Below are 24230 nucleotides of genomic sequence, written 5' to 3' on the forward strand. Positions count from 1 at the left end.
CTCTCCTGCTCTGCTTCTGGGACTAAGCCAGCTCCTGCTGCCAAGAGCCTGAGCTGAGCTTTGCTTTGTGCCTGCCCCTGCACGCACACAGCCACGAATCCATCCCCACATCCAGGCTCCAGCGGGGAGGTGACACCAGGAGAAACTGCAGCTGCATCCCCTTGAGGGCCACCCTCGGTGGCACCAGGAACCAGGGCTCGGATCATTGCTGCACATGGAGATTTATTCCCTGGCGCTGACTGTTAATAAGGGAGCAGAAGTGGCTGAGGGCATTTTCCACCCTCTTTTCCCAGCTTATCCAGCCAGGCGAGCCACAGATTCCAGCAGAAAGCAGTTTGGATGGCTCCGGGCAGCCTGCGCTGGGATGTAATTAGGAGAAACATCTGCCATGCTCCAACTGCAGTTCCTGAGACAAGGACTTATAAAGGAGGGATGCTGCTTTGTCACCACGCTGGCCCCATGGGATGCTCATCACCAGCCCCAAAACCTGCTCAGGCAGAAGACAACCAGCTTAGCGAGGGTCTAATTCAGCGCAGGCAGCATCAGCACCAGTGAGGGGCAGGATGCAGCATCGCCTGTCTTCACGCTGCCTTCAATCTCCCTCCTGCTTTCCTGCACTTCCCAAACACCTTCGAGTGACAGGGAAAGGAAAGAGATTTGTTTTCCACCTTGGCTCGGCCTGGAGGTGGAGTCACAGAGAGGGAGCAGGTAGAGGTGGAGGAAGAGAGACATCAGAGTGAGTCCAGGGCAGAGCACAGCAAGAGGGATAATAGGAAATAAACCTGTGGCTTGGGTAGCAGAGGTGGCTTGGTCTTGCTTGGAGACAGGCTCTTAGGAGCATCATCTCTGGCCTGACTGAGGTCCAGGATAGTCCCATCATCACAGCTACCGTGTCTGAGATCCCCCACACCTTCCTTGGTCTCCTCACGGGCATCCTTGGATCCCGCTGGTCCGAGCAGCTCTTTAGGGAATACAGATTCAACGGCGGGGTGGCTGCTGATCTCACTGATGGTTATTTCCAGCTCACGGATGGTTTCTTCCAGGCTATCCAGTCTCTGGTACGTGCCTTCATAGATCTCCTTGCTGCACGGGCTCATGGAGCAGCGAGGGGACAACTGCCCCTTGCAGACCCCCTCTGCTGCCTTCCTCCCAACCCCAGCATCCTCTGTGCCACCCCGGCACGGTGATGCTGTGACATGGGGCAGTTCAGGCCGGGACTGTCCACTTCCCCACGGGGCTGGAGCTCTGCTTGGGGAAGCTCCAGGATGTGGCACTGGGCAGGCTGGGGCTGGTGAGCTGTCCTCCCTCCACGCAGAGTCTCCAGGTGGGACTGAGACCCACTGTTTGCTCTGCCCAGCTCCAACTTGGGGGTCCCCATCACTGGGATGCTGGGGGACAGCACCAAGCCTCCTGCTGCTTGCACTGGTGGAGGGGAGCACTGCTTCTCCAGCTCCAGGACCCATTGCTTCTCGCTGGGGCTGTGCAACCAAGGAACGTCGATGGGAAACCTTGCTGCTGCCTTCTTGCTTGCTGGAGGCATCCAGAGCACCATCTCCTCCTTCTCCCACCATGGGGCAGCTCAATTTATGCCTTGAGAAAGGCAGGACCTTGCTGGCTGCTAGAGGGAACCTCCAGGTCTCCCCTGCTCCATGGGCATGGCCCATTGGATGGGCTCGGATGGACTTGGATGGGCTGCTCAGGGGCTGCGGGGCTGAGCCTGGAGGGTCCCCAGGACCGGAGATGCCAGCGGACCCCTGGCATTTCCTTCCCACCCCTCCTGCTCCTATGGGGCCAGACAGGTCCCCATTCTCCGAGCTGCCCGTTGCCACCCAGACCTCCGCTTCGGCTTCGGGGGACGGTGGTTCTGACACCCACTGGGTGAGCACGATCTGCGGGAGGGAGAAGGGCCTGCTCCCCGGCTCCTAGGTAGAGAATTCAGACACGTTAAGAGCAGGAGGTGATGGAGAGCACTGAGGGGCTGCACACACCACTTGGAAACCCTATTTCTGTCGCCTCCGGGCATCGTAGCGCTGCAGGGAGGTGGTCAGCCAAGGAGGGAGATGCTCAGCTCCCTGCTGCCCAGCCCTGACACCCCATTGGTCCCCACAGCACAGACAGGGAGTGTTTTCAATGTGTTTCTGGGAGATTTTGGCAGCACATTGCCTGGACTTCAGCAAAACTGAGTTGGGGTCGCTGCACCGAATGCCTTTGGAAACTCAACTGCAACTACCCAGCAATCCCATGCTGGGATAAACTGGCAGAGCACTGGTGCAAGAGCAGAGCCCGGAGTAGCATCCACGATAAGGAGACAAGGAGACATGGGTTCTGGGGTGGCTGCGGAGCTCTGGGTCCAGAGCTGGACCAGTCTGACCGCTGGGGAGAGGGGTCCTTGTCCACAGGGACAGGAGATGGTCGATTCAGCCTTGGTGCTGGGTGTCCCAGGAGAGGGGACCCAGACCCCACCAGCACCTGAGCTGCCCTGGATGAGGCAGAGCTCCTCTCGCCAGATGCTTTCAGTGATACCCTCTGTCCTTGCCTCTTTGTCCCCCCACCCTGGGCATCCCCTGCTCCATCCCATCCACTCTCCAGGTGCTTTCCTCCTGCTCCCTCCACCCCAGAGCCCAGGACAGGATGGAGGGCAGGGGCGGCCTGAAGGGGTGATGGAGCCAAACCCAACTGGGTCCCAGCAGCCACCAGCCTCTGGTCCAGCCCTTCACCTGCATCATGCACACGGATCAGGCTCCCCTTGCTCAGACATGCATCACCCACCATGGCCCCCTTCCAGCGACACCCTCCCTGGGCACCCAGCGTGGCACGAGGTCAAGAAGCCCCTCCCTGTGCCCATCCCAGTGTGATGCCGGGGTGTCCCCATCCATCCTCCCATCCATGTGGCTGCAGGAGCTGCAGCAGCGCCGTGCCGCTGATGCAGGGGTTAGTGCTGGGTCCTGTGCCGGGTCAGTGCCGTACACGCAGTGGTGGTGAGGGAGGGAGTGGAGAGAAGCTGTTAGTTTGTTAAACCAGAGAAAGAAGCAGAAGTGAGTTAAAAAGAGGCAGGAGAGGAGGTGGTTAAAGTGCACCCCGGCAGCAGGAGGAGGGGTCGTCCGCTGTTACCTTCCATCCTTCAATGCAGGCTCCGTTGGGCCACAAGTCTGCGTGCCCAGGGGAGACGGCAGCATCGTATCGGAGCTTGGGGAGGAAAGGGGAGGCAGAGCTCCTCTGAAAGACCTGGGGAGTCAAACACGGGCCATTGGAGGAGGGAGGCTTGAGGGTACCGATGCAGCCCGTGGCTGCAGGGATGCTTGTGGTGGTCACACCAGACCCAGGGCTCAAGCGGAACAGGGGGAACGTGGATGCAGCCCCGTCCTGCAGCATCACCGGTCCCCCGGCCTCCTGGGGGAAAACCAGCCATGGAAAAGCCATCCGCTACCCACTTGGGCACCTCAGCTGTGGCAAACGGGGCAAGGATGTGGGGCAGAGCCAGCCTCGGGGAGTTCAGAGCCTGGCACAGTGTGTCGGGTGGGATCTCTGCAATGCCCTGCACACAAAGCCCTCCAGCTGAAGCTGCATAAAACCAAGTGAGGTTATCTTAAAGCCCACGATGGGGTGGAAGTGCTGAAGAGAGACCATGAACCAGGCAGCGAGGGGTCTGGCTGGGTGCAACAGCTCCACGCTGCCCATTCCCATGGGAGACAGGCGAGGAGGGGACAGCCTGTGGGATGTCATTCCCTGCATCCCATCGCATTCCCGGGGGCCGGGTGCAGGGTGGCATCGCCTGCGGTGCGGGTTAAGCTGGGGCATCCCGCAGCCCCTCCCGCGCTCACCTCCAGCTCCGCAATGATGCGGTCCTCGTCGTCGTCGTCTTTGATGGCAGAGGCGATGATGGGAGGGGTGGACGCGGGTCTCACCACCTCCGACACCGTCCGCCTCAGCTTCACCTGCGGCTTCTGCGTCTCCAGCTCCTCCGATTCGGCCTTCTGCAAGCGGGGAGCAGGGCGGTGAGGGGGGTCTCACTGGTGGTGACCCCCTCAATGCACCCCAAGCACCATCCCATAGCCCCCCTCCGCTCGCTACCTTTATAAACCCGGGTTCTTTCTTGCTGGTGACGATGACTTCGCCGCTGCGGGTTGTGGTCAGCCCGTGGGACGAGGGGAAGCTCCGGCGTGGAGGGGGAGGCGGTGGCGATTTGGAAGGTTTCTCGGTCCGGTACCGCGGCACCGTCAGTTCGTCTGGGCACAAACGATGCTGTGAGGGCACGAGACCTGTCCCTGCCCCTCTCATCCAACACCCGAGGCACAAACCTCCCTTCGGGGCAGCACGGCTCAGCCCCATCCCTGGGCTATGGAGGGGGACCCGTGACCGCCCCACACCATACCTGAGCCCCTGCGGCCGTTGGGGTCTCCTTTGCCCCCCGATTTCGGTGCGTGCTGCGGCTTGGAGGGTTTGTGCTCGGGGGTGGATGCAGTGCTGCCGCTGCCTGGGGCTTGCTTGTGCTTGGCAGCGAATTCCAGGTCGGGAATGGCCTTCATCAGCTCGGCTTGGGTCTCCTCCAGGAGGCGGTTGATGTCCTTGGCGCTGTATTGGGTCAGTGCCGCTCGCTTCTCCTCCCAGTCCCGCTCGGCAGCCTGCAGGAGGAACCCGCTGCAGCCCCACGCACGGCAGCATCTCCTGCCCTTGCAGGCAGGATGGGACCCACAACCCTCCTGCCAGCCCCTAAACTGATGCCGAGCCCGGAAGGAATGGGGGGGTCCCCATTTTCAGCCACCCTATTGGCTGCAAACCCAGTGAGGAGAAGGAGGATAGACCAAATTCCTGTTCACAGGTTCAGCTGGAAATAGAATCTTAGGATCATAGGATCATAGACTGGTTTGGGTTGGAAACCACCATAGACTGGTTTGGGTTGGAAACCACCATAGACTGGTTTGGGTTGGAAACCACCATAGACTGGTTTGGGTTGGAAACCACCATAGACTGGTTTGGGCTGGAAAGGACCTTAAGATCAGCTACTTCCAAACCCCTGCCATGGACATGGATACCTCACACTAGACCATGTTGCCCAAGGCTCTGTACAGCCTGGCCTTGAACACTGGATGGGGCAACCACAGCTTCTCTGGGCACCCTGTGCCAGCACCTCACAACCCTCACAGGGAAGAGCTTCTGCCTCATCTCCAACCTGAACTTCCCCTGTTTCAGTTTGAACCCATCACCCCTTGTCCTGTCACTGCAGTCCCTAATGAAGAGTCCCTCTCCAGCATCCTTGTAGCCCACTTCAGATACTGGAAGCTGCTCTGAGGTCTCCACGCAGCTTCTCTTCCCCAGGCTGAACAGCCCCAATGTTCTCAGCCTGGCTCCATACGGGAGCTGCTCCAGCCCCTGAGCATCCTCGTGGCCTCCTCTGTCCTTCCTCCAACAGCTCCATGTCCTCCTTATGTTGAGGACCCCAGAGCTTCACGCAGTGCTGCAAGCGGGGTCTCATGATATCAAAGGGGTAGGATCGCCTCCTTCAACCTCCTGCTCGCTCTCCTTTTGATGCATATTCCATAGGGAAAACCCCTTTGGAAGAGCCCCCCCATCCAAGCCCCAACTCATCCCAGGCTCTCACCTCCACGGATACAGCTTTGTCTGCGCTCTTCTTGCTGGGGGTCTCGGGGCCCGTCTGGGTCTTGGCTGGCACCATCTCCGGTGCTCGGGAAGGGTTGTTACTCTTGGAGGGATGGCTTTGGGTTTGGGGGGGGCTGTGCCCGAAGCCGGGCATGCCCAGGGTCTCAGTGGCCGCAGTCAGGTGGTGGAGGCTGACGGGGGGGCTGGTGGGCACCTCCAAATCCAGCCCCTTGCTGAAGTCTGCCTCGGGGGCCACCTTCTTAGGGGACTGGCTCAGGTTGCTGGGGGACGTCCACACGCCCTCGTCCACTTGCCTGCAAGGGACAGAGCGATGGCACCAGGCACGGGTGGCTTCACTGCACCCTCTCCAAGGCGCAGCACCAAAACTCAGCCCGGCGCTGCGAGGATGAAGGCGGAGGTTCTCGGATGGCTGCGAAGGGGTTGGTATTGATGCTACAGCCTCCTCTACCTGGCTGTCCGTTCGCATGAACCTGGTAGGAAAACGGATCTTCCCCAACCCTGCCCCTCTGTCAGATCTGGCTGGAATGGCCCTTTGGATTTAGGAGTGATGAGGGATAGGGAATGACAGCGAGGGCAGATTCAGACACTGTGATCATACAAGCTCACTCCCATAGAAAACCAGGCTAACAAAGAGCCTGAGGCGGTGAGCTGTGAGCCATCCGAAAGGGCTCATAATGGGAAGAGGCAGGTAGGCTCAGCCCAGCACCATTGTTAGATCTGGAAGACGATTTCCCTCCAGCGGAACTTTTCCTGCTCCTCAGGAAAGAGGTTTCTGATCACACACTGAGGCTGCTTTTCTATCTGGTTACACCTCCAGGCTTTTCCAAGGTGATCCGGAAAAGTCAGTGTAGAAAGAGGGGCTCCCACACACACTGGGAAGGACTGAGGGGTGATTTTTAGCTCCTTAGCAGCAAAATGAGCTTTCTTTCCCCATCCCCTTTGGGATTTGCACCTGTAGCGCAGGCAGGATACAGCACACAACGCAGAGGGCAGAGGGGAAAGCGAAGGGACCGCCTGTGTCCTCCAAGATGCTCACCTACGGATCTGGGCGAGGGTGTCCGTCACCGTCTTGCAGCGCTTGAGGAGCCCATCGAGGCGGTTCGGCTCCTCCTTGAGGAACTTGACAGCTTCCACCTCCACCCGCAGCACCACCCGCATCTTGCTCTGCAGGCTGGGGAACTGGGCTGGGTTGGGGGGCAGAGGTGGGGGTCACCACAGCCCCCCTGTGCCACCAAAACCCCCACCATGGTCATCACACCCAAGGCAAGGGGACCCTCCCAGATGGAGCGGGATGGAGCCTGAGGAGCTGGGGCTGGTGCCTCTCCTGCTCCCTGTGTCCTTCATCCTTCCTCCATCCATCCTCAGGCACAGATTTTAGCCCCTCAAGGTGTAACCCCCCCACCCCTACATCCATGAGAACCAAACCCTGCTCTGGAGCTGGGAGCTTGGTACCCAGGGCTCAGTGGCAAGGGCTGGCATGGAGCAGGTGCCAGTGCTCTGCTCAGCATCCCGGCTGCTCAGCTTCTGCCTGACTCCATGGAAAGGCTGCAGGAAAAGGGAGCAGCTCCTGTGTCTGCCCTGTGCCCCATAGTGCTCCCCACAGCACCCCATTGAGCCTTGTCTTGCAACCTCAGCGACTGCTGCTAAATCATCATTTATTGCCTGCTTTGGCTCTGCCACTTCCAATTGAGGTGCTGAGCATCTCTTTGTGAAAGGCAGGATGGGCACAGCCTGGGAACAGGAGGCTGCAGGAGCAGCGGAATCAAGGGCAGCGTTTAACCCCATCACCCCTTGTCCTACCGCTACAGTCCCTCTCCAGCACCCAAGGTCCTCACCCTTCAGGTCTGTCAGCGTCTCCCCCAGCTGCTTGAGCACCACTGCCTTCTCCTCCAGCTCCTGCACAGGGACGAGCCGATGGTTGTGGGTCAAATCCTTCTGGATCTTCTCCACTGACTTCTCCAGGTCACTGTGAGCACACGGACAGGGCAGGGGTGTCACTGCTGCACGGGGATGCTGCAGAGCCCCGCGGGTGGCCACAGGAGGGAGAACAAGTGGGCTGGGGACATGCTAGACATGCAGTCAAGGATGTGGCCTGGATCTGGCAGAGGTGCTGCTTTCCACCCACGGAGGTCAACGCACAAGGACCCTCTACCCACTTGCACACCCAGCCTCGGCTCACTTGAGCTGCTGGGTGATGAGCTCCTCCTCGTTGAGGTAGCGGAGCCGCTCCTCTTCCACCAAGCTGCGCTGGCGCTGCAGCGGGTCCTCGTGCTTGCGCATGGTGTCCGTCACCCGCACGCTGATCTCCGTCTCCGTCCGCCGCAGCATCGTCTTCACCATCTCCTGGTTCTGCAGCTGCAGGGACCAGGATCGGAGGCTCAGAGAAAGGTTTTGGGTTGGAAGGGAGCTTAAAGCTCACCCAGCTCCAAGCCCTGCCATGGGCAGGGTCCCCTTCCACTAGAGCAGCTTGCTCCAAGCCCCATCCAACCCGGCCTTGAACACTGCCAGGGATGGGGCATTTACCACTTCTTTGGCCAACCTGCTCCAGTGCCCCATCACCCTCACAGCAGCCATGGGAGGTTCAACGTGCGGAGGGATCCCCTCACTCCCCCACACCCAGCCCCATGCAAAAAGGAAAGGGGGATTTTCCTGCTCTGGATCTGGAGCCACCCCAACGAGAGCCCCCAAACACCCACCTGCAGCTTCTTGAGCTGCTGGAGCTGGTTGCGGAGGTCGCTGGCGTTCTGCTGCAGGTCGTGGAGGTGCAGCTGCATGTGCAAGCGGGTGATGGCCGTGGGCTGCCCCGCTGGGGTGCTGCTGGCGGAGGGCGGCGGTGGTGCGGGCACCGGTGTCCCCATGCTGCTGCGGCTGGTGGCTGTGGGGAGGGCAAGCGGAGGGTGCTGAGCGCAGATATCCCAGCCTGGAGGAGGCTGCAGGCTCCGGCCCCTTTGCTTTCCCAGGAAAGACCTTTCTTTCCCAACCCATGCTCCAAAATAACCCCATCCACAGCACCACCATGCTGGATCCACCCCGGAGATGCTCCGTAGTGGGACATGGGGTTGCCAGCGCATGGTGGGGGCTGCAGACCCCCCGCTCCTGTGCCCACCCCAGGACTCCCGACAGCCATGGGGCTGGCTCCCCAGTTACTTACACGCTGATGGGGGGGTCCCACCATTGGTGGCTTCTGTCTTCTCACTGCAACGAAAAAGAGGAGGGAAGCAAGCATGGACCAAGCACCTCCATCCTCACCGGCTCAGCGGTGGCCACAGGGGCACGGGGGTGGGGGGGGGGGGGGGGCTGGTGTCCCATGGAAGCAAACAGCATCCCCCTCCCCACACCAGACCCCGGGGTCCAACTCCTTACCTGGGGGTCTCAGCCTCGGAGCCGCGGAGCAGCGCGCTCTGCACCAGCCCCGTCAGGCTGGCGATCTGCTTCTCCATCGCCTCCATCCGCTCTCTGCCGTGGGGAAGGGAGAGGGGCTGGGTGAGGAGGTGGCTTGGGCACCGTGGACACCCTCAGCCTTGTCCTGTCTCCCACCCCCTGGGTCCCTGCGTGGCCCAGGAGGGACACAGGGGTGGCAGCAGCGCTGCTGTCACAGCTCCATCATCCCCTTCACTCCTTCGTGCCTCCAGTGAGCCCCGATTCAGTGCTTCATCTCCCATCCCATCACCACAGGGCAAAGCCTTCCTCTGCTCTTCCTCTCCATCCCCAGCCGCACTGACAACCTCCAGCGCATCAAAACTCATTCCAAATCCCACCTCACCTTGTTTCCGTGTCTTTAGCTGGTCCAGGGGAGCCAAACCCCGAGAGCGGGCGATCCCCAGGGCCAGGAAAGAGCTCCGGAGGGCCGGAGGAGCTGGGGTTACGCGGCTTGTTCACAGGGCTCTCCATGAAGACGGAGGAGCAGGAATCCTTGCGGAAGGACTGGCGCACAGGAGAGGAGCGGCTGGGGGGTCCCGAGTAGGGGCTGTGCGGGCTCTGCCCCGGCTGCACGTCCACCAGCCGCCCATCAGCCATCTTCTGCGGGGAGGATGGAGGCATCCGGAAACCCAGACCGGGGCCGTACGTGTCGCCGTACATGGGGGCATTGGGCTTGTAGAGGTTGTCCTCCAGCTCCGTCTGCAGGGCGGCCGCCGAGTAGGTGCTGAGGGAGCGCACGGAGCCGCGCTTGTACAGCCCCCCCGAGTAGCCAAAAGGGTCTCCCATGCCAGCCAAGGACTGCGTGGAGGTGATGCTGAGCCGGCCCTCGTGCACCATGCCGTAGGGATCGGCGTAGAGCCCCTCGTTCTTCATCAGCACCACGTTCTTCCCGGCTAAGTCCTCATCCGGTTTCACATCCCGGCGCTCCAGGATGGCGCTGGGGCTGGGCGAGACGCCCTGCGCCGGTGGCAGGTTGGAGAGGCGCTCGCTGTGATGGACGGGGCTGCCGGCGTAGGAGGGCGGGCGCCCGCCGCTGTAGGACATGCGGGAGCGGGATGGTGACGAGGACTGGAGCACCGGTGGAGGGGAGCCCGAGGCGAGGTGGGAAGCCGGGGACATGTTGTTGAGCCGGCGGGTGGGAGAGGACTCCCTGGATGTGTACACCATCTCCCGCTGCGGAAAGGGGCAAGGGGAGGGGGGGTCAGCACCTGCAGAGCAGCTCCCTGCCCTCCATCCACTCAGCTGCATCCCCGAGAGCTGCAGCTCCTGCGCCTTCACCTGCCGGCATCATCCTTATTCCCATCCATCAGGATGATTTACTCTGATGAACCCCCTAATTATCATGTTTATTACCCTGCTGTCAGGCCCCAAACATCCATTCTCTTAAAGCAACACTTCACAATGCTGGAACCGGGCAAGATGGATCGTAGTCATCACCCCTTCCACAAACACAAGCAATTGCCAAGTCCCTATCTCCATCGCTTTCCCTCTTTACTGGTTCCAGCCCACTGAATGCACCCACCCTGTGACAACTGTTCCCCCCCTTACCCTCAAGTCACCATTGGTGATGTGTGAGGCTGGGAATGAAGCGTAGAGAGGCTCCTTCCGATAGATCTTGATGATACTTCTGTCCTGGATGTCCCTGGAAGGAGAGGCAGAGCCATCAGCATCCCAGACAGGCAGCCACCGAGCCAGTCCCAGACACAGGATTGCACCCACACCCACCCTTCTGCTTCCACCCCACTGATTTCCTTGCTTGGGATGACCTTAAAGAAAGGAGCAATCAATCTGTGGTGGATTTCTGAGCCCCCCTCCCCTCTCACCGGACATCCTCCAGCTCATAGAAGACATTGCGCGACTCGTCCTTGATGAGGATGGCCGTGTTGGGAGACTTCAGCATCCCCATGGTGAGCTTCTGGGGGAACATGTGGACAATGAGGGCGTGCAGGGTGTCCATGCTGCTGATCTCGTGGGTGATGTGGACGCGCCTCGTCTCGTCCCCAAACTGCAGGAAAAGGACCCCTGGAAGCAGAGGGAGCAGGAAGCGGTCAGGCGCTCGCATCCCTTCTCCATGCAACACAGGTTTGCCCACTGGTCACCCAGCCTCATCCTCAAGCAGTGAGGCCGAAGGCAGCTCATCCCCCTTGGCCACCCTACACTGCCCCCACCTCCATCCGGGGTTATTTAGGCAGACACAAACCAATCCCAAGCCAATCCCACAGAAGGCACATGCAGGCATCGTGCAGGCAGGGATGGTTGCTGGTGGTGGATGTCTTGGGGCCAGGCACAGCCACGGCCCTGATGGTACCTGGGGATCGCAGCTTCGTCTGGCTGGTGGAGCGGGACAAGGGCAAGCTCTGCCGGAACCGGTTCATCCTGTTGAACCCCAGGGGCAGCTCCGCTTCCGACATGGTTTCCAGGGATTCGGCCGAGGCGAAGGAGAGTTTGGCTTGATCGGCCAAGCCAGGCTGGGAGCCCTGGGAGTGCCGGGAGCTCCTTGTCTGCAAGAGGAGAGGTCAGAGGAGAGCTGGGCTGGGTACCCCAGCCCGGGGCTGAGCTCCCCTGGATGCTCGCAGTGATGGAGATGCAGGGATGCTCATTCCTGGCTCTCCAGCTGAGTCAGCACACTGCTGTGGTCCAGACACAGCGCCAGCTCCAGGCCCCCTCCATCTCTAAGCATCTATAACTATTCACAGCCCTCTTGCCTCCTGCAATTGCTCACTCCCGTTTTCCTCTCCGTGCTGTACTTCAAAGCCTCCCAGTGCCATTCCAGGCACCTTTGAGTTCCCCCACCAGTGACCCAGTGGAAATAAAACCAGTGCTAGCTAGCTGGTGGCGACAGAGCCAGGCTCGCATGCGAGCGCTGGGATAACCTTAGCAATTACAGGAGGTTACACATCCATTACACCAACGAACCAGCTCCCGGGACACATAAATGCCTGGCTTATTCTGGAAGCAAAGCAGCAGCAAGGTTTATGGCTTCCTGCGCCGGGGGAAGGTAATGGATGTGGGGTTTGAGCACTAAAGATTTCACATGCCACGCGTCCATGGCCAAGGGTACATCCAACAGCATAGCAAGTTCAGGCTCCGCGCACTGGGTTCCTGCACCACCACCTCCAAACACACAGGGAGGTGCCCGTGGATCCCTCCCCATAAGAAGCTGGATTTTCCCAGACACTGTCTTTAATGCTGCCAAATCAAAGGCAGGGAGAACAAGCAGCTCCCGGGGGGTGGGAAAGGCAGCGTGGAAGGGCTCTATTTTAAGACCGAAAAGAAGCAGCCCTAGGAAATGATAACAGGCATCATCCTCCTCCTTTAAATTAGACATTAATGGGGGGGTGTTAATTAATCTGGCAGGGCGGGGTTTCCAATGGCTTGAAATGTGCTTGCTGCATGCAGCTAATTGCTGGAAAATCGAGGGCTTTAGTCCTGTTGTTGCTCCAGCACAAAGCACGTTGACAGCGCTGAGGCTTAACGGCTTACGTCGAGAAAGGGAAGTGGGGCTGGATCAGCCCCATCCGTGGGTGAGGAGGCTGCGGTGAGCAGGAGGTGATGGAGAGACCCGCTCTCCTCTAACCCAGGTCTTTGGGGCAAAGCATCTGGATTTGGGGGGGGTCTCCATCCTTCCCTGGGGAACCTGGAGGGCTTTTGGTTCCCCACCTCCATCTGCGCTGGGTTGGGTTTATGGTGCTGCTCCCTGATGCAGGATGGATCTATGGCCGCAGGGATGGATCAGGAAGTACATGGCCAGGATGTGACCCATGCAGCCCTTTTCTCTCTGCTCCTTCCCCTGCTCCATGCCTTCACCCTGCTCCATCTCCATCCATCCCTCCCTGCTCCCACCACCCACACCCCCCCGCCAACCAGAGCCCACACCTCAACCGGGCTTTAAAACCTGTTGGGCTTTCACACCAGATGACAAAAGCCCTTACACCCCTATAGACAACACCCCAATGCACCACAGTCCCTATAGCACAACCTCCCAATGTACCAGCGTGCCTACAGCCCCTACAGCACGGCAACCCAGACACATCATGGTCCCTACAGCCCCTATAAACAACACCCCACCACACCATGGTCTCTACAGTGCAACACCCCAATGCACCACAGTCCCTATAGCACAACACCCCAATCTACCAGCGTGCCTACAGCCCGTACAGCACTACAGCCCCGACACATCATGGTCCCTACATCCCCTATAGCACAACACCCCAATGTACCAGCATGCCTACAGCCCGTACAGCACAACAGCCCTGACACATCATGGTCCCTACATCCCTTATAGCACAACATCCCAATGTACCAGCATGCCTACAGCCCCAGACACATCATGGTCCCTACAGCCCCTATAGCATAACACCCCACCACACCAGTGACCATATAGCACAACACGTGTCTGTGGGGCACGGGACCCCTAGGTACCTCCAGCCAAGGCAGGATGCTGGAAAGGGCAGACATATGGGGGGGGGGGGGGGGGGGGGGTGTCTCTGCCATTCCTTGCCTGTGGCTCTTTTGGCCACCCCAGCTTTGCTGTGGGACCTGGGTGCCCCCAACATCCCTGCAGCAGCAGCAGGGAGCTGCGGTGCCCTGTCCTTGGCCTCCAGCAGACCATAATGAGCTGACTGCAAGGGAATTGGGTTTTATTGCTCTGCCTCGCTAATGGCTTTTCCTCCTAGGAGATAATAACCTGGCAGCTCAGCCCCACACATCCTGCCTGTGCCCATGCTGAGGTGCCCCCCCCCCCCCCCCATAGGCACCCTTCATCCCCTCCTGGACAAGGGGAGACCTGACCACAGCCAGCAAGGCTGTGGCTCATCCCAATGGTGTCAGAACCTTCATCCATCCCCGTGGAGTTTAAACAGGGTCCTCGGTTCATGGAGATGCTTTTGTGGGGGCCCAGTCCTGCCTTGCTGGGTCTGGACCTGCTTGTGCCAGTGCCTGCACTGATGGGAGGGATGCATGGGCTGAGCTTTCAACCTGATGCAGGATGGATTTGCATCAGGGACTGCAGTGACAGGACAAGGGGTGATGGGTCTAGAGGCAGGGACCCCTTCCACTGGAGCAGCTTGCTCCAAGCCCCTGTGTCCAACCTGGCCTTGAGCACTGCCAGGGATGGGGCAGCCACAGCTTCTCTGGGCACCCTGTGCCAGCGCCTCAACACCCTCCCAGGGAAGAGCTTCTGCCTAAGAGCTCATCTCAGTCTGCCCTCGGGCAGGTTCAAGCCATTCCCCTTGGCCTGATGGCTTCAAGCCACCCCCAGGGATGCCTGCAGCGTGGGAAGCAGCGGCTTCATGGGCAGAGCACAACGGGAAGGAGCGAAGCAGCTGCCCAAAAGCAAAACAAAAACCTCCCAAGGCCGTGGGCAGCTCCTCCCATGGCACCAAGGGCAGGAAAGGCCTTGGGAGGGCAGCGCTGCGGTGATGGGCACCAAGGCCAGGGGGTCTGCAGCCTACCCCGGGGAAGAAAGCTGCTTGGGACCTGCCAGGGAGCGGTTTAAAGCCCCTGGTTTAAAGCAGGGGGAACCTCAGCAGCAGCTTTGAGTGATTCTCCCAGTGAAAACCCACTCACAGAGCACCCACATCCTCCCTGGACTCCTCCTGGGAAGCAGTGGCAACATCCCCCCCCTCCAGTGCTGTTGGCAACAGGAGCATCCCCAGCACCCCCACACCTCCATGGGAGCCTTAAAGGAAAGAGATGGGATGGAGAATGGAAAGAGACATGGGGGCTTTTGTCTTTTATCTCCCCAGAGCTAAAAGCAAGCTACAATTAACCAGTCCTTTCAGCTCCTAAAACCCCCACCAATCCCTTTCCTGTCAGCGCAGAAGCAGCTTCATTCTATCCGCCTGGCAAGGTAAGGATGCTTCTCTCCTCCTTCTCTCCTCTCCCTTCTTCTTGCCCTCATCCCTCCCTCCCATCCTCCATACCCCTCTCCAATATAACCCTCCCCAGCTTCAAGGGCTGAATGCTCAGAGGGAAGGACCCAAGGTGCTTCCTTGGTGAGGAATGGGGACATCCCTCTGGACCCAGCAGTGATGGGCACCGCAGTGATCATCAAACTCAAAGCCCCCGGAGCTCATTCGTCTTCCCACTCACTTCCTAAGACCCTGGAGATGGAGGGTCTGTCCCAGTGGATGCAGCGGAGCCTCCACCAGCACCTCAGGCTCCGAGGGCTGTGCTCCGACCCCTCTGCCCATCACACACCGTGCTCAGCAAGCCCCGGTGCTGGGGGTGTTTCAGCCATGGTAAGGACCTTACCTGCAACAAGGAGACCCCCCTGGGTATTAGAAAGGGGGTCCCCAAGCACCCTGATGAGATGTGCACAGGGGACACAGCTCCACTGCCCTCAACCTAGCACCCAGCCCAGCTCATCCCGAGCTCTGCACCCTGTCCTGGCACAGGAATCAGCCCTTCTCCCCCCAGCACCCAGCCCAAACAGCCCCCAAGCACCGATACAGACCTGTGCTCACAGCTGGGATGGATAAGCTCTCGCTGTGATAATGCCATAGGCTGTTACCTGCCCGGGCTGTGCTGGGCACTGCTGGGACTGGTGGCAGCTCCAGGTCCCTCCCAGCTCATGCTCCATCGTGTCCCGTTGGCAAGGATGATGGACCAGAGCGCATCCGGCTGGCTGAGCATCGTCCTTGCATGGGTGGGTGGGTGGATGGATGGAGCCCTGCGAAGGTCCTGCAGCACTGGGTGCTGCTGCCTGTTTGCATCTCCTCTGCCAAGCCACATGATGGGGATAAAGGGAAGAGCTCCCTCAAATCCACTCTGGCCAGCTTGGGAAAACAGCTGGCACGGAGCTGGGAAAGCCAGCCCTGGGCAAAGCAATGCAACCGGTTATTTACCAAGTGCATAAAGCCCCGGCTCCAGCTCCTGGTTGGACACAGATCTGGATTAATTCCTCATAATCCCCCCCTCTCACCATTTAATCCAGCCTCTGACTACAGATCCCATCTGGTGGCTTGCTGAGCTCTCGAGATGGAGCTCAGCATCCCCATGGTCTGGGCTGTGCTGGGGATGAGGAGACACCCCCAGCCTCCAGCAGCTATGCTGGGAGCAGGGAAGGGTGTTCTGGGAGTCACCCCAGGCTCTTGCTGTGGGGCCAGGGTGAGCTACTGCTCCTTTCTGTGCCATCTCCATAGCATTCCTTGGAGCTGGCATTGGGAAGAGCCATGAGAGAGGGTAACAGGACCCTGGGGTCCCACCTGATGCTTCTTGGACCTTTGCTCTCCATCGCTCTTCTCCATCTCCCTATCTCTAAAATTAATATAAATATATATAACACATGATAAAGAGATCTGCTTTTCTAAGCCATTACCTGCATCCCTACCCCTGCCTGCTGGGCTTCAAGGCCTCCTGCCTTGAATTCCCAGACTCTGGCACACTGGAGCTAGTGGGGCCCATCCCTCCTGGCAGCTCCCAGCCCACGCCATTCCCTGGATAAATATATCTCAGAAACAAAGGGATAGGGAAAAAAACAGTGGATGTGATCCCTTGGCCCTCCCCGTGCTGGGAAGAGCCTTTCCATGGACACTGCAGGTGTAGCCTCCATCCGCAACCGCACCAGCTCAGTGCTGCTTCACTGGGCTGCTTGGGGACAGATCTGAGCTTCCTTCATCCTTATCCTTTGGAGGAACGTTCCCAAGGAAAACATTTTCATTGGAACTTGAAACTTTTCCCTGCAAAATGGACTCTGGTTGGTGTCTGGACAACCCCTGTGAGGCTCCCAGCCTGGCCAGCTCACCCCATCAGGAGTGATCTGACCCCTCTGCAAACAACCTGGCGCCAGCACATCACAAACGGCTTCATTCATTCATTCATACATTCATTCATTCATTCACTCACTCACTTATTCCTAACAAACTCCACTCATCCTTAATTATTGATGCTCCCAGGGAGTGAGTCAGCGAGGAGCTGGCGGCTGCTCTGTAAGAGGAGCAGAGCCCAGGTAATGGGACACTTCCCCAGCAGACACCTCCTCGCCTTGACTCTGGCTGCAAATCCCTCCTGGAGAGCATCCCTGGACAGAACAGAGCATCCCCGACTGGGATGCAGCATCCCCAGCACTGGGTACCACCAGCCCAGGTATCAGCGCTTGAGTTTCAAACTAGATTCAGAGAGGGCAGCCCAGCTTATCCCAGCACCACACATCCATAGGTGCCTCCCTCCTCCTGCGCATCCCAGCTTTGGCTGGGATTTACCCTTCTACATCCCTGTGCAATGTTTCACACCATCCCCACCAACCAGGCGCACTGAACTTGAGCAAAACCCCCATGCAGGGAAACGCTGCAGCACCCCGGCTCCTGCTTCCCAAAACACAGCAAGCAGGAGATGCTCAGCTGGGAAGAAAAGGGGGAAAAACTGGAAGTAAGTGGGGCTGCAGCAGCAAAGGTGGAAGAAATGAGAGGTCAGGGTGCTGAGCATCATCGGGAGGGATATACCACCAGTGTCTCCCACACGAAGGGGCCCAGCAGCCCCCACCCCTCTTGCCCACTGAATTCCAAGCGTTCCCCCTCACGGCAGCAATAATTCATCCCACGTCTAATGCTCACCATTTTGTCAGGATTATCCCGATTAACCCAGAATTAATCCTGATCTCAATGTTAACAGGATTAGCGTTAAAATCGGATTAGGCTTTTTCAAACCAGACCCCTTGACTAAAGCAAGGGGCCTTCCCCGCCAGATGTGCACAGCCCGCTACCGGCAGCCAGATGTGAGCGGGAGCTTGGGTGGGTGCTCAGTACCCTGCAACAGGCCCCGCGTATGGGTGACATGGGTGAAACAGGGTGCTCCTACAGCAAGCACCTCCTGACACCAGCATCCTGCCCTGCAAAGCACAGCCTCTGAAGGTGATGAGCTAGAACCCGACCCTTGGATGTTGTATGCCGAAGCAGAAAACACCCTTTTGCCCTCAGACATGCCCCTGCCAGCTCCGTGGAGGACACGGGTGGCTGCTTGTCCCCTCTCTGCAGTCTTTCCCCTTCCTGCTGGCACCATCAGCCTCCTGCCTGATGAATATTTCAAAGCCTGGATCCTCTGCAGCCTCATGAATATTGACGGCTGATGGTTGCCACGGTGGTGGTCCCTCTCCATCCCGATCCATCCCGAGCAGCGGGGCTGCGAGCTGGGCCCAGCCCTAGTGAAGGAAGTCTCTGTGCCCACTCGTCCTCACCTCCCAGCACTGGGTCCAACCTTGGCTCCCTTGGGATGGGTAATCATTAACCCCCTAACAAAGGCAGATGTGCTTTTGTTCCTGGGGTTGTTTTCTCCGTGCCTCAAACAGGCATTTCCAGCCTGGCATCCATACGGAGAGCATCCTGGGGGGGACCAGAAACAAGCCTGATGCAGCACATCCCCTGAGGCTGAGGTGGTTGCAGGAGATGGGTTATGTGGTAGGGGTCCTGCCTCCATCCCTGGACGTTCATCCCGCTCCTCACAGCGGCTGTGCTCCATCCCTGCTCTCTGGCCACGCTGCCTTGTGTGAGAGCATCTTCCAAAATAAGCAAATTACTGCATCCTTCAGGGATGCTGGCGGGAAGGAAGCAAAGCCGGGTGTGGGAAAGCAGCAGAAAGGGGATGGGGAGCGGGGAAAGAAGGGACAAGCCCTTGTTGGGGATCACCAGGATGCAGCCACCAAGGGATGGGAGCTGGAACAGGCTGGAAACCAGCAGGGACACGGGTTAGCAGCATTAGTGACGAGGACTTCGTGGTGACAGGTGACAAGGCTCAGCTCTTTGGCATCCCAGGCATGATTTGCTTTAACAGCTGGATACAGGGAGACCGGGCTGTGGTTAACACATGCGGTGCCTCTGGTGGGGGGAAAAGGCTTGAAGGGGCTGGTTTGAGGGGGAAAATAACCCCATTGATAACTTCATCTGAAGGTTAAAGAGCCCAGATCTGGGATATCAGCCCAGGTATGGCTGCAGGTCCCTCTGATGCATCTCTCCTGAGTATAGAATCGTAGAATCATAGAATGGTTTGGGTTGGAAGGGACCTTCAAAGCTCATCCAGTCCAAAGCCCCTGCAACGAGCAGGGACATCCCCCAGGTATATGAGGTTGCTCAGAACCACATCCAGCCTGGCCTTGAATGTGTTCAAGGGTGTCGCCTAGTCCCACTGCACCTCGGTTCTCCCATTCCTACACTAAGGATGCTGCTGCCATCCCTGCTGAGACAATAAATCACGGCAACACCCAGGATCAACAGATAACCCAGAGCAGCTCCCGTGGACAGGGCAGAAAACCAAAAGCAGAGGTTTACAGCCCAAACCCCTCCTCCTGTGGGCAACAAAACAGAGCTGGTAAATGCCAGTCCCACAGAGCACGGTGGATGCCAAGGCTACAGGGAAGAGGGCTGGTGCAGGAGCAGCAGGATACAGGAGCTAAGCCTGCCTGGCATTTGCTTGTCTCCTACAAGTAAATACCACTGCCTGCCTGTAATACCAGGTCGGGAAACGCCTCGAGTCCCAGCCTGCTGTGGGATGGAAATGGCTTCCCACTAAGGAGACATGGCATTCCTGGGAAGCTCCATGCCCTGCCCCAGCTGCTGCAGCCTGAGTGCTGCTGGGCAGGGCCAGCACACTGTGGGTCCCCCACAAAGGTGTCCTGTGTCCCCTCTCCTGCTTTCCCCTTCCCACATCCCAGCCATTCTTTTCCCCATTACCTTTCGCTTTAGTCCCTTTTATGTTCTTTTAAAGCCCTAGCACCAAAGGAGAGATTCCAAGAAACTGCCTTCTGTTCTTCTCATCCCTCCTCCAGCCCATAAGTGACAGCAAGGAGCCAGCCCACCGCTGTGTTAGCACAGCAGGAGCCCCCAGCCCTCGGTACTGCCTCTCTTTGCTGCATCCCTAGGAAACGATTTTCTCCCCTGGATGAGTCCCTGGAGCCCCCCAAGCCCCCAGGGCTGAGATGCTCCTGCCCTGGAGGTGCTGACACCCAGAGCACGGTTTTGAACAACCCCAAATTGGCAGGGATGGGGGCTGCGAGCTGGGATGTGGTTTAGGTGATGGGAAGGCGGCTGGGTACCAGGTTGTCCTGGCCGAGGAACTCGGGCGTCTGCCTGGGGACTCAGGGACAAGCAGCAGCGTGACAATGGCCATGGAGCAGCAGGATCAATGGCTCCATGCGAGGGGAAGGGACTTCCATGAGCTGAGCAGGGCTGGCTCCATCTAGAGGCAAGTGCAGAAACCCTAAGGATGCGCTGGGGCAGGAGGATGGAGCAGGGCAGAGGCTGTGGCAGGACCTGCTGACACGAAGGGATGCAGAGGATGGAAAGGGCTGGGGACAGCGTGGTTGCTTGGACCCCCTCTACAACGACATCTGCCCATCATCAGAGAGCCACAACAGATGAACACAGCAATGCAGAGCCCCCCTTCCCCAAATCACGTGCCTGGAGAGCCCCAGAAGAGCCCCACATCCCCACCAGCACCTGCTACTGCAGATGGGGATGCCAGGGCAGGCGGAGAGCAGGTTCTGCCCTGGGAATCCATCAGCCACATCCCTGGGTGTCCCTAGGAATTTGGCACAGTCCTTCTCACCATCTAATCCCCTCCAACCCCCATCAGCTGGGGCGCTGGCTGCAGCCCCCCTCTTTGGAGAAGGGATGGGGAAGGGTTGAGTTTGCATCCCCAGCAGTGATGGGTGGCACACACAGGGAACCTCTAAAGCTTTCTTATCTGAGATTGCAGCTTCCCAGCTGAAGGCCAAGCCTGCAGCTCCACAAGACCCCAGGGGATGCAGATGGCTGCAGTGGCCTCAAGGAAGCCCTCAGCACCTGCCTGTGGGCTCAGCATCCCCGCAGGGCTCTCCCCATGACAAGCATCCTCAGCTGCCTCTGCCTCATGCCCCACTTGTTATGGGGTCAGGCAGCTGCCGGCCTCCCTCTGCTGGGATTTATCCCATAACACATTCCCACTGTGCACACATCCAGGCAGGATGCTCCCCTTGCAATGCAAGGCACTTCCAAGCTTGGGTGGGAAAACAGACCCCAATCTCTGTGGATGCAAACCCCTGTGGCTGCCGCCAAAGAGAACCCCACTGGGGTGCACGAACCCCTAAAGTTTGTCCCCATTTTACGTCTTACTTACGAAAAGAAAGAAAGAAATCCAATAAAATTAAGGCTTTGGCACCTTCCCCCATTCCCAGCGTCGGGAATTGTCGCCGGGAGCACACGGTCAGTGAGAACTCAGACAGCTGAGCCCTCGGGGAGCTGCTGCTCGCACCCCTTTGCCACCGCGAGTCCGTCGGGGATGAAAACCCGGAGCGAGTGCACATATCCTGCATTTTACAGCTCCTCCGCTCGCCGCTGCCATCCAAGAGCCTGGGTTTGGTTATTTTCCACGCTGGAAAAGCAAACCCACCAGGGATAACGCGCCAAGGTCATCCAGCAACACGCCTGGCCTTGAAGTGTTGCCACCGCATCCCCCGGCGAGCAGGAGGGAGGAAGGGCAAGGGGAGGACGGCGCATTCCCCCTGCCAGACAATGGGGTAACTGTTTGCAAGGTGCTGGCAGGAATCAGAGCCTTGCTGCTGCCAACAGGCTCCTGCCATGGTGCCCTTTGGGTAGCCTGGGAGAGGTGGGTTTAAGCACAAAGATCCCAGTGCTATAAAGGAAACGCTAATGACTGAGGGCTGGGGCAGCCTGGAGAAGAGAAGGCTCCTGAAGGGGAGACCTGAGAGCAGCTCCAGTGCCTAAAGGGGCTGCAGGAAAGCTGGAGAGGGGCTTGGGACAAGGGATGTAGGGACAGGCCAAGGGGAATGGCTTGAACCTGCCAGAGGGGAGACTGAGATGAGCTCTTAGGCAGAAGCTCTTCCCTGGGAGGGTGCTGAGGCGCTGGCACAGGGTGCCCAGAGAAGCTGTGGATGCCCCATCCCTGGCCGTGTTCAAGGACACGGGGGCTTGGAGCAAGCTGCTCCAGTGGAAGGGGTCCCTGCCCGTGGCAGGGGTTGGAGCTGGATGAGCTTTAAGGTCCTTTCCCACCCAGACCAGGCTGGGATTTCTCTATTCTGCTTCTCCTGCAGCCTGCTGACGAACAGGCTGGTACCGTAACACCCAAACAACAGAGCAGAGGATGGACACAGAGATGTGATGGCCAACGCAGGACCGAGCTGCCCCTTCCCTTCCCACAGCTCTCAGCACCACCAGCCTGTCCTTTTCCCAGCATTAAGGTTTCTTCTGCCATCAAACAACTCCAAAGCAGCAGGGTTTGACCGTGGGGTGATAGTGGGCTGAAGGAGGGCAGGACGCACATCACCCCTCCCAGAGAGCAGGTTTGTATCTATACCACAACCTGTCCCAGCAGCCTAAAGATCCATCTCATGAGCTTAAATTGCTGCTGAGCTGAGGACAAACTACTTTGGCACAGAATCCCTTAACAAAACACCCGAGCTCCCCCCCCCCCCATACACACACAGAGAGACAGGGACAAGGCGAGGATGGAAAAGTGCATGCGTTTCAAAGAGAAGCATGGAAAATCAGGAATACTGACCTTAAAGCTCCAGTAGTTGGGTTGCTAACGAAAGAAATCCAAGAACAAAACAAAAGAAAACAAAAAAGAACATTAAGATTCCGCTTTGACTTTTGCTTTCCTCCTGAGAATTGTTCACTTTAAGCGGCCACATTAAACCCGCTCTCGTTTCTGCTTCAAGTCCCCTCCCAACGGGTTCCTTAAGTTTCACGCTGCGAAGGGCTGGCGAAGGGGGAGCAGGATCATGCAAGCAGGCAGGGACGGTGACGGGCACTGAATGCAGACTGGGGTGCAAAGGAAGGGAAGCGAAGCAAACCAAAGCAGGGAACGGGATGGCAGCCCAGCATCGCTCCTGGAGTCAATGGTGTGCCCATGTCCCAGGTGTTGGTGAGGCTGCTGCCCTGGGAGCCGGTGCTGGAAGCCAGGATGATGTTCATTTATAAAGGGATCTTCCAATCCCCCTTCCCTGCCTTGGCCACCTCCCTCTGTTGCTTCTTCACGGTGTTTCCATCGGCGTCAAGTCAATGTGCTACAGCGAGTGACAGGAGCTGGCATCACTTACAGCCCAGCACGCTGCAGAGCCTGGGAGCTTCCTTCCGGTGGGTTAGGGGATAGAATAGGATCAGAGAATCAAGTAGGTTGGAAAAGACCTTTAAGATCATCAAATCTGATGGCTGGACTTGATGGTCTTGAAGGTCTTTTCCAACCTAGTTGGTTCTATGATTCTATTTTATGATTCTAAGTGCTGAGGATGCTCGGAGCTGCGGCTCTTGGCAATACCCCTATATGAGTTAGAGACGTGGGACCCCCTCCCAGGGCAGCACTGGGCTCACACAACCAGGATGTGGGGACCGGATGGGGACAGGAGAGATGCAGGCAAAGCAGGGATGCGCTTCAGAGCAGGGCACGCACTTGGCACAGCAGCAGCACAAGCAGCTTCATCCCACCCTGGAGACGATCCCCCAGCACCATGCACCCCAGCCCCAGGTGGGGATACCCCTGGGGAGGGAAGTTAGACCTGGTGAGGATCCACCTTGCTGGAAGGGGAAGCGTTTCTGACAGCACCGACAGGAGCAGATAATGGGAAGGGTGGAAGAAATGGGGACAAAGCAGCTTTTGTCCCAGCACTCCTTTTATTGGGATCAAAGTCCTCGGCGGCTCTTTTCTCCCCTCTCCCACCCACCTATCACCTTGCTTTTATACAGCCCTTGTTTCTCCACCACAATCACTACGGCTGCAAACCTGGTTTGTTATTTTGGGTTATTATCTTAAATGGAAAGTAAACCCCCCCCCTCTCCCAAGCTCCCCGTCCCCACCAGACCCAGCAATGCCCTGGTGCCTGCCAAGACCATCACGGAGTATTCATGCAAGGCCTTGCTGCTGGGGAATTAACCCTTCTGCTGACAAGGTGAATACAGGTCTAGCCTCGGTATATGAACACCAACCCACTTGTTAGGCTCATCTCGAGCATCAGCAGGATGCTCTTAGTCGTGTGAACTGCCTTCAAGATGCAGCTCACGTTAATACGCCACAAGACACCCGTAGAGCCAAAGTTTTGCCTCGACCAAACCAAAAGTGTTTGAGAAGTGATTGAAGTCAAACAACTGCAGTGTTTTCATGCAGACGAGCCTCAAGGCACAAAGGTCTTTTCCAAGGGCACATCGTGACTCAAGAGGCAGAACCAGAAATAGAAGCCCAGAGCTGTGATTACCAGGCACCATTAG

At 58.4% G+C, this 24230-nt stretch overlaps 1 protein-coding gene across 15 annotated transcripts in view; it reads right to left on the reverse strand.

The window, feature by feature from the left end:
- SRCIN1 (SRC kinase signaling inhibitor 1) overlaps positions 1 to 24230 on the reverse strand; it is a 69603-nt gene that overhangs the window by 6353 nt on the left and 39020 nt on the right. For 11 of the 15 annotated variants that reach the window (XM_061442738.1, XM_061442735.1, XM_061442740.1 and 8 more), the window contains 17 exons: positions 22528 to 22551; positions 11348 to 11540; positions 10863 to 11061; positions 10588 to 10681; positions 9383 to 10212; positions 8983 to 9075; positions 8771 to 8814; positions 8316 to 8494; positions 7799 to 7974; positions 7455 to 7585; positions 6656 to 6803; positions 5600 to 5912; positions 4373 to 4622; positions 4072 to 4226; positions 3822 to 3974; positions 3112 to 3225; positions 783 to 1922 (listed from right to left, as the gene is read on the reverse strand). In XM_061442738.1, coding sequence (XP_061298722.1) covers positions 783 to 1922; positions 3112 to 3225; positions 3822 to 3974; positions 4072 to 4226; positions 4373 to 4622; positions 5600 to 5912; positions 6656 to 6803; positions 7455 to 7585; positions 7799 to 7974; positions 8316 to 8494; positions 8771 to 8814; positions 8983 to 9075; positions 9383 to 10212; positions 10588 to 10681; positions 10863 to 11061; positions 11348 to 11540; positions 22528 to 22551 — 4236 coding nt within the window. The remainder of the gene's footprint in view (positions 1 to 782; positions 1923 to 3111; positions 3226 to 3821; positions 3975 to 4071; positions 4227 to 4372; positions 4623 to 5599; positions 5913 to 6655; positions 6804 to 7454; positions 7586 to 7798; positions 7975 to 8315; positions 8495 to 8770; positions 8815 to 8982; positions 9076 to 9382; positions 10213 to 10587; positions 10682 to 10862; positions 11062 to 11347; positions 11541 to 22527; positions 22552 to 24230) is intronic. The other 4 variants (XM_061442748.1, XM_061442749.1, XM_061442736.1 and 1 more) reach the window with 3 other exon arrangements.

This window comes from Pezoporus flaviventris, unplaced genomic scaffold (assembly GCF_033815535.1).
Source record: "Pezoporus flaviventris isolate CSIRO_AGI_PZ_B2104156 unplaced genomic scaffold, CSIRO_AGI_Pfla_v1 ptg000252l, whole genome shotgun sequence".
In the NCBI taxonomy this organism is placed as follows: Eukaryota; Metazoa; Chordata; class Aves; order Psittaciformes; family Psittacidae; genus Pezoporus; species Pezoporus flaviventris.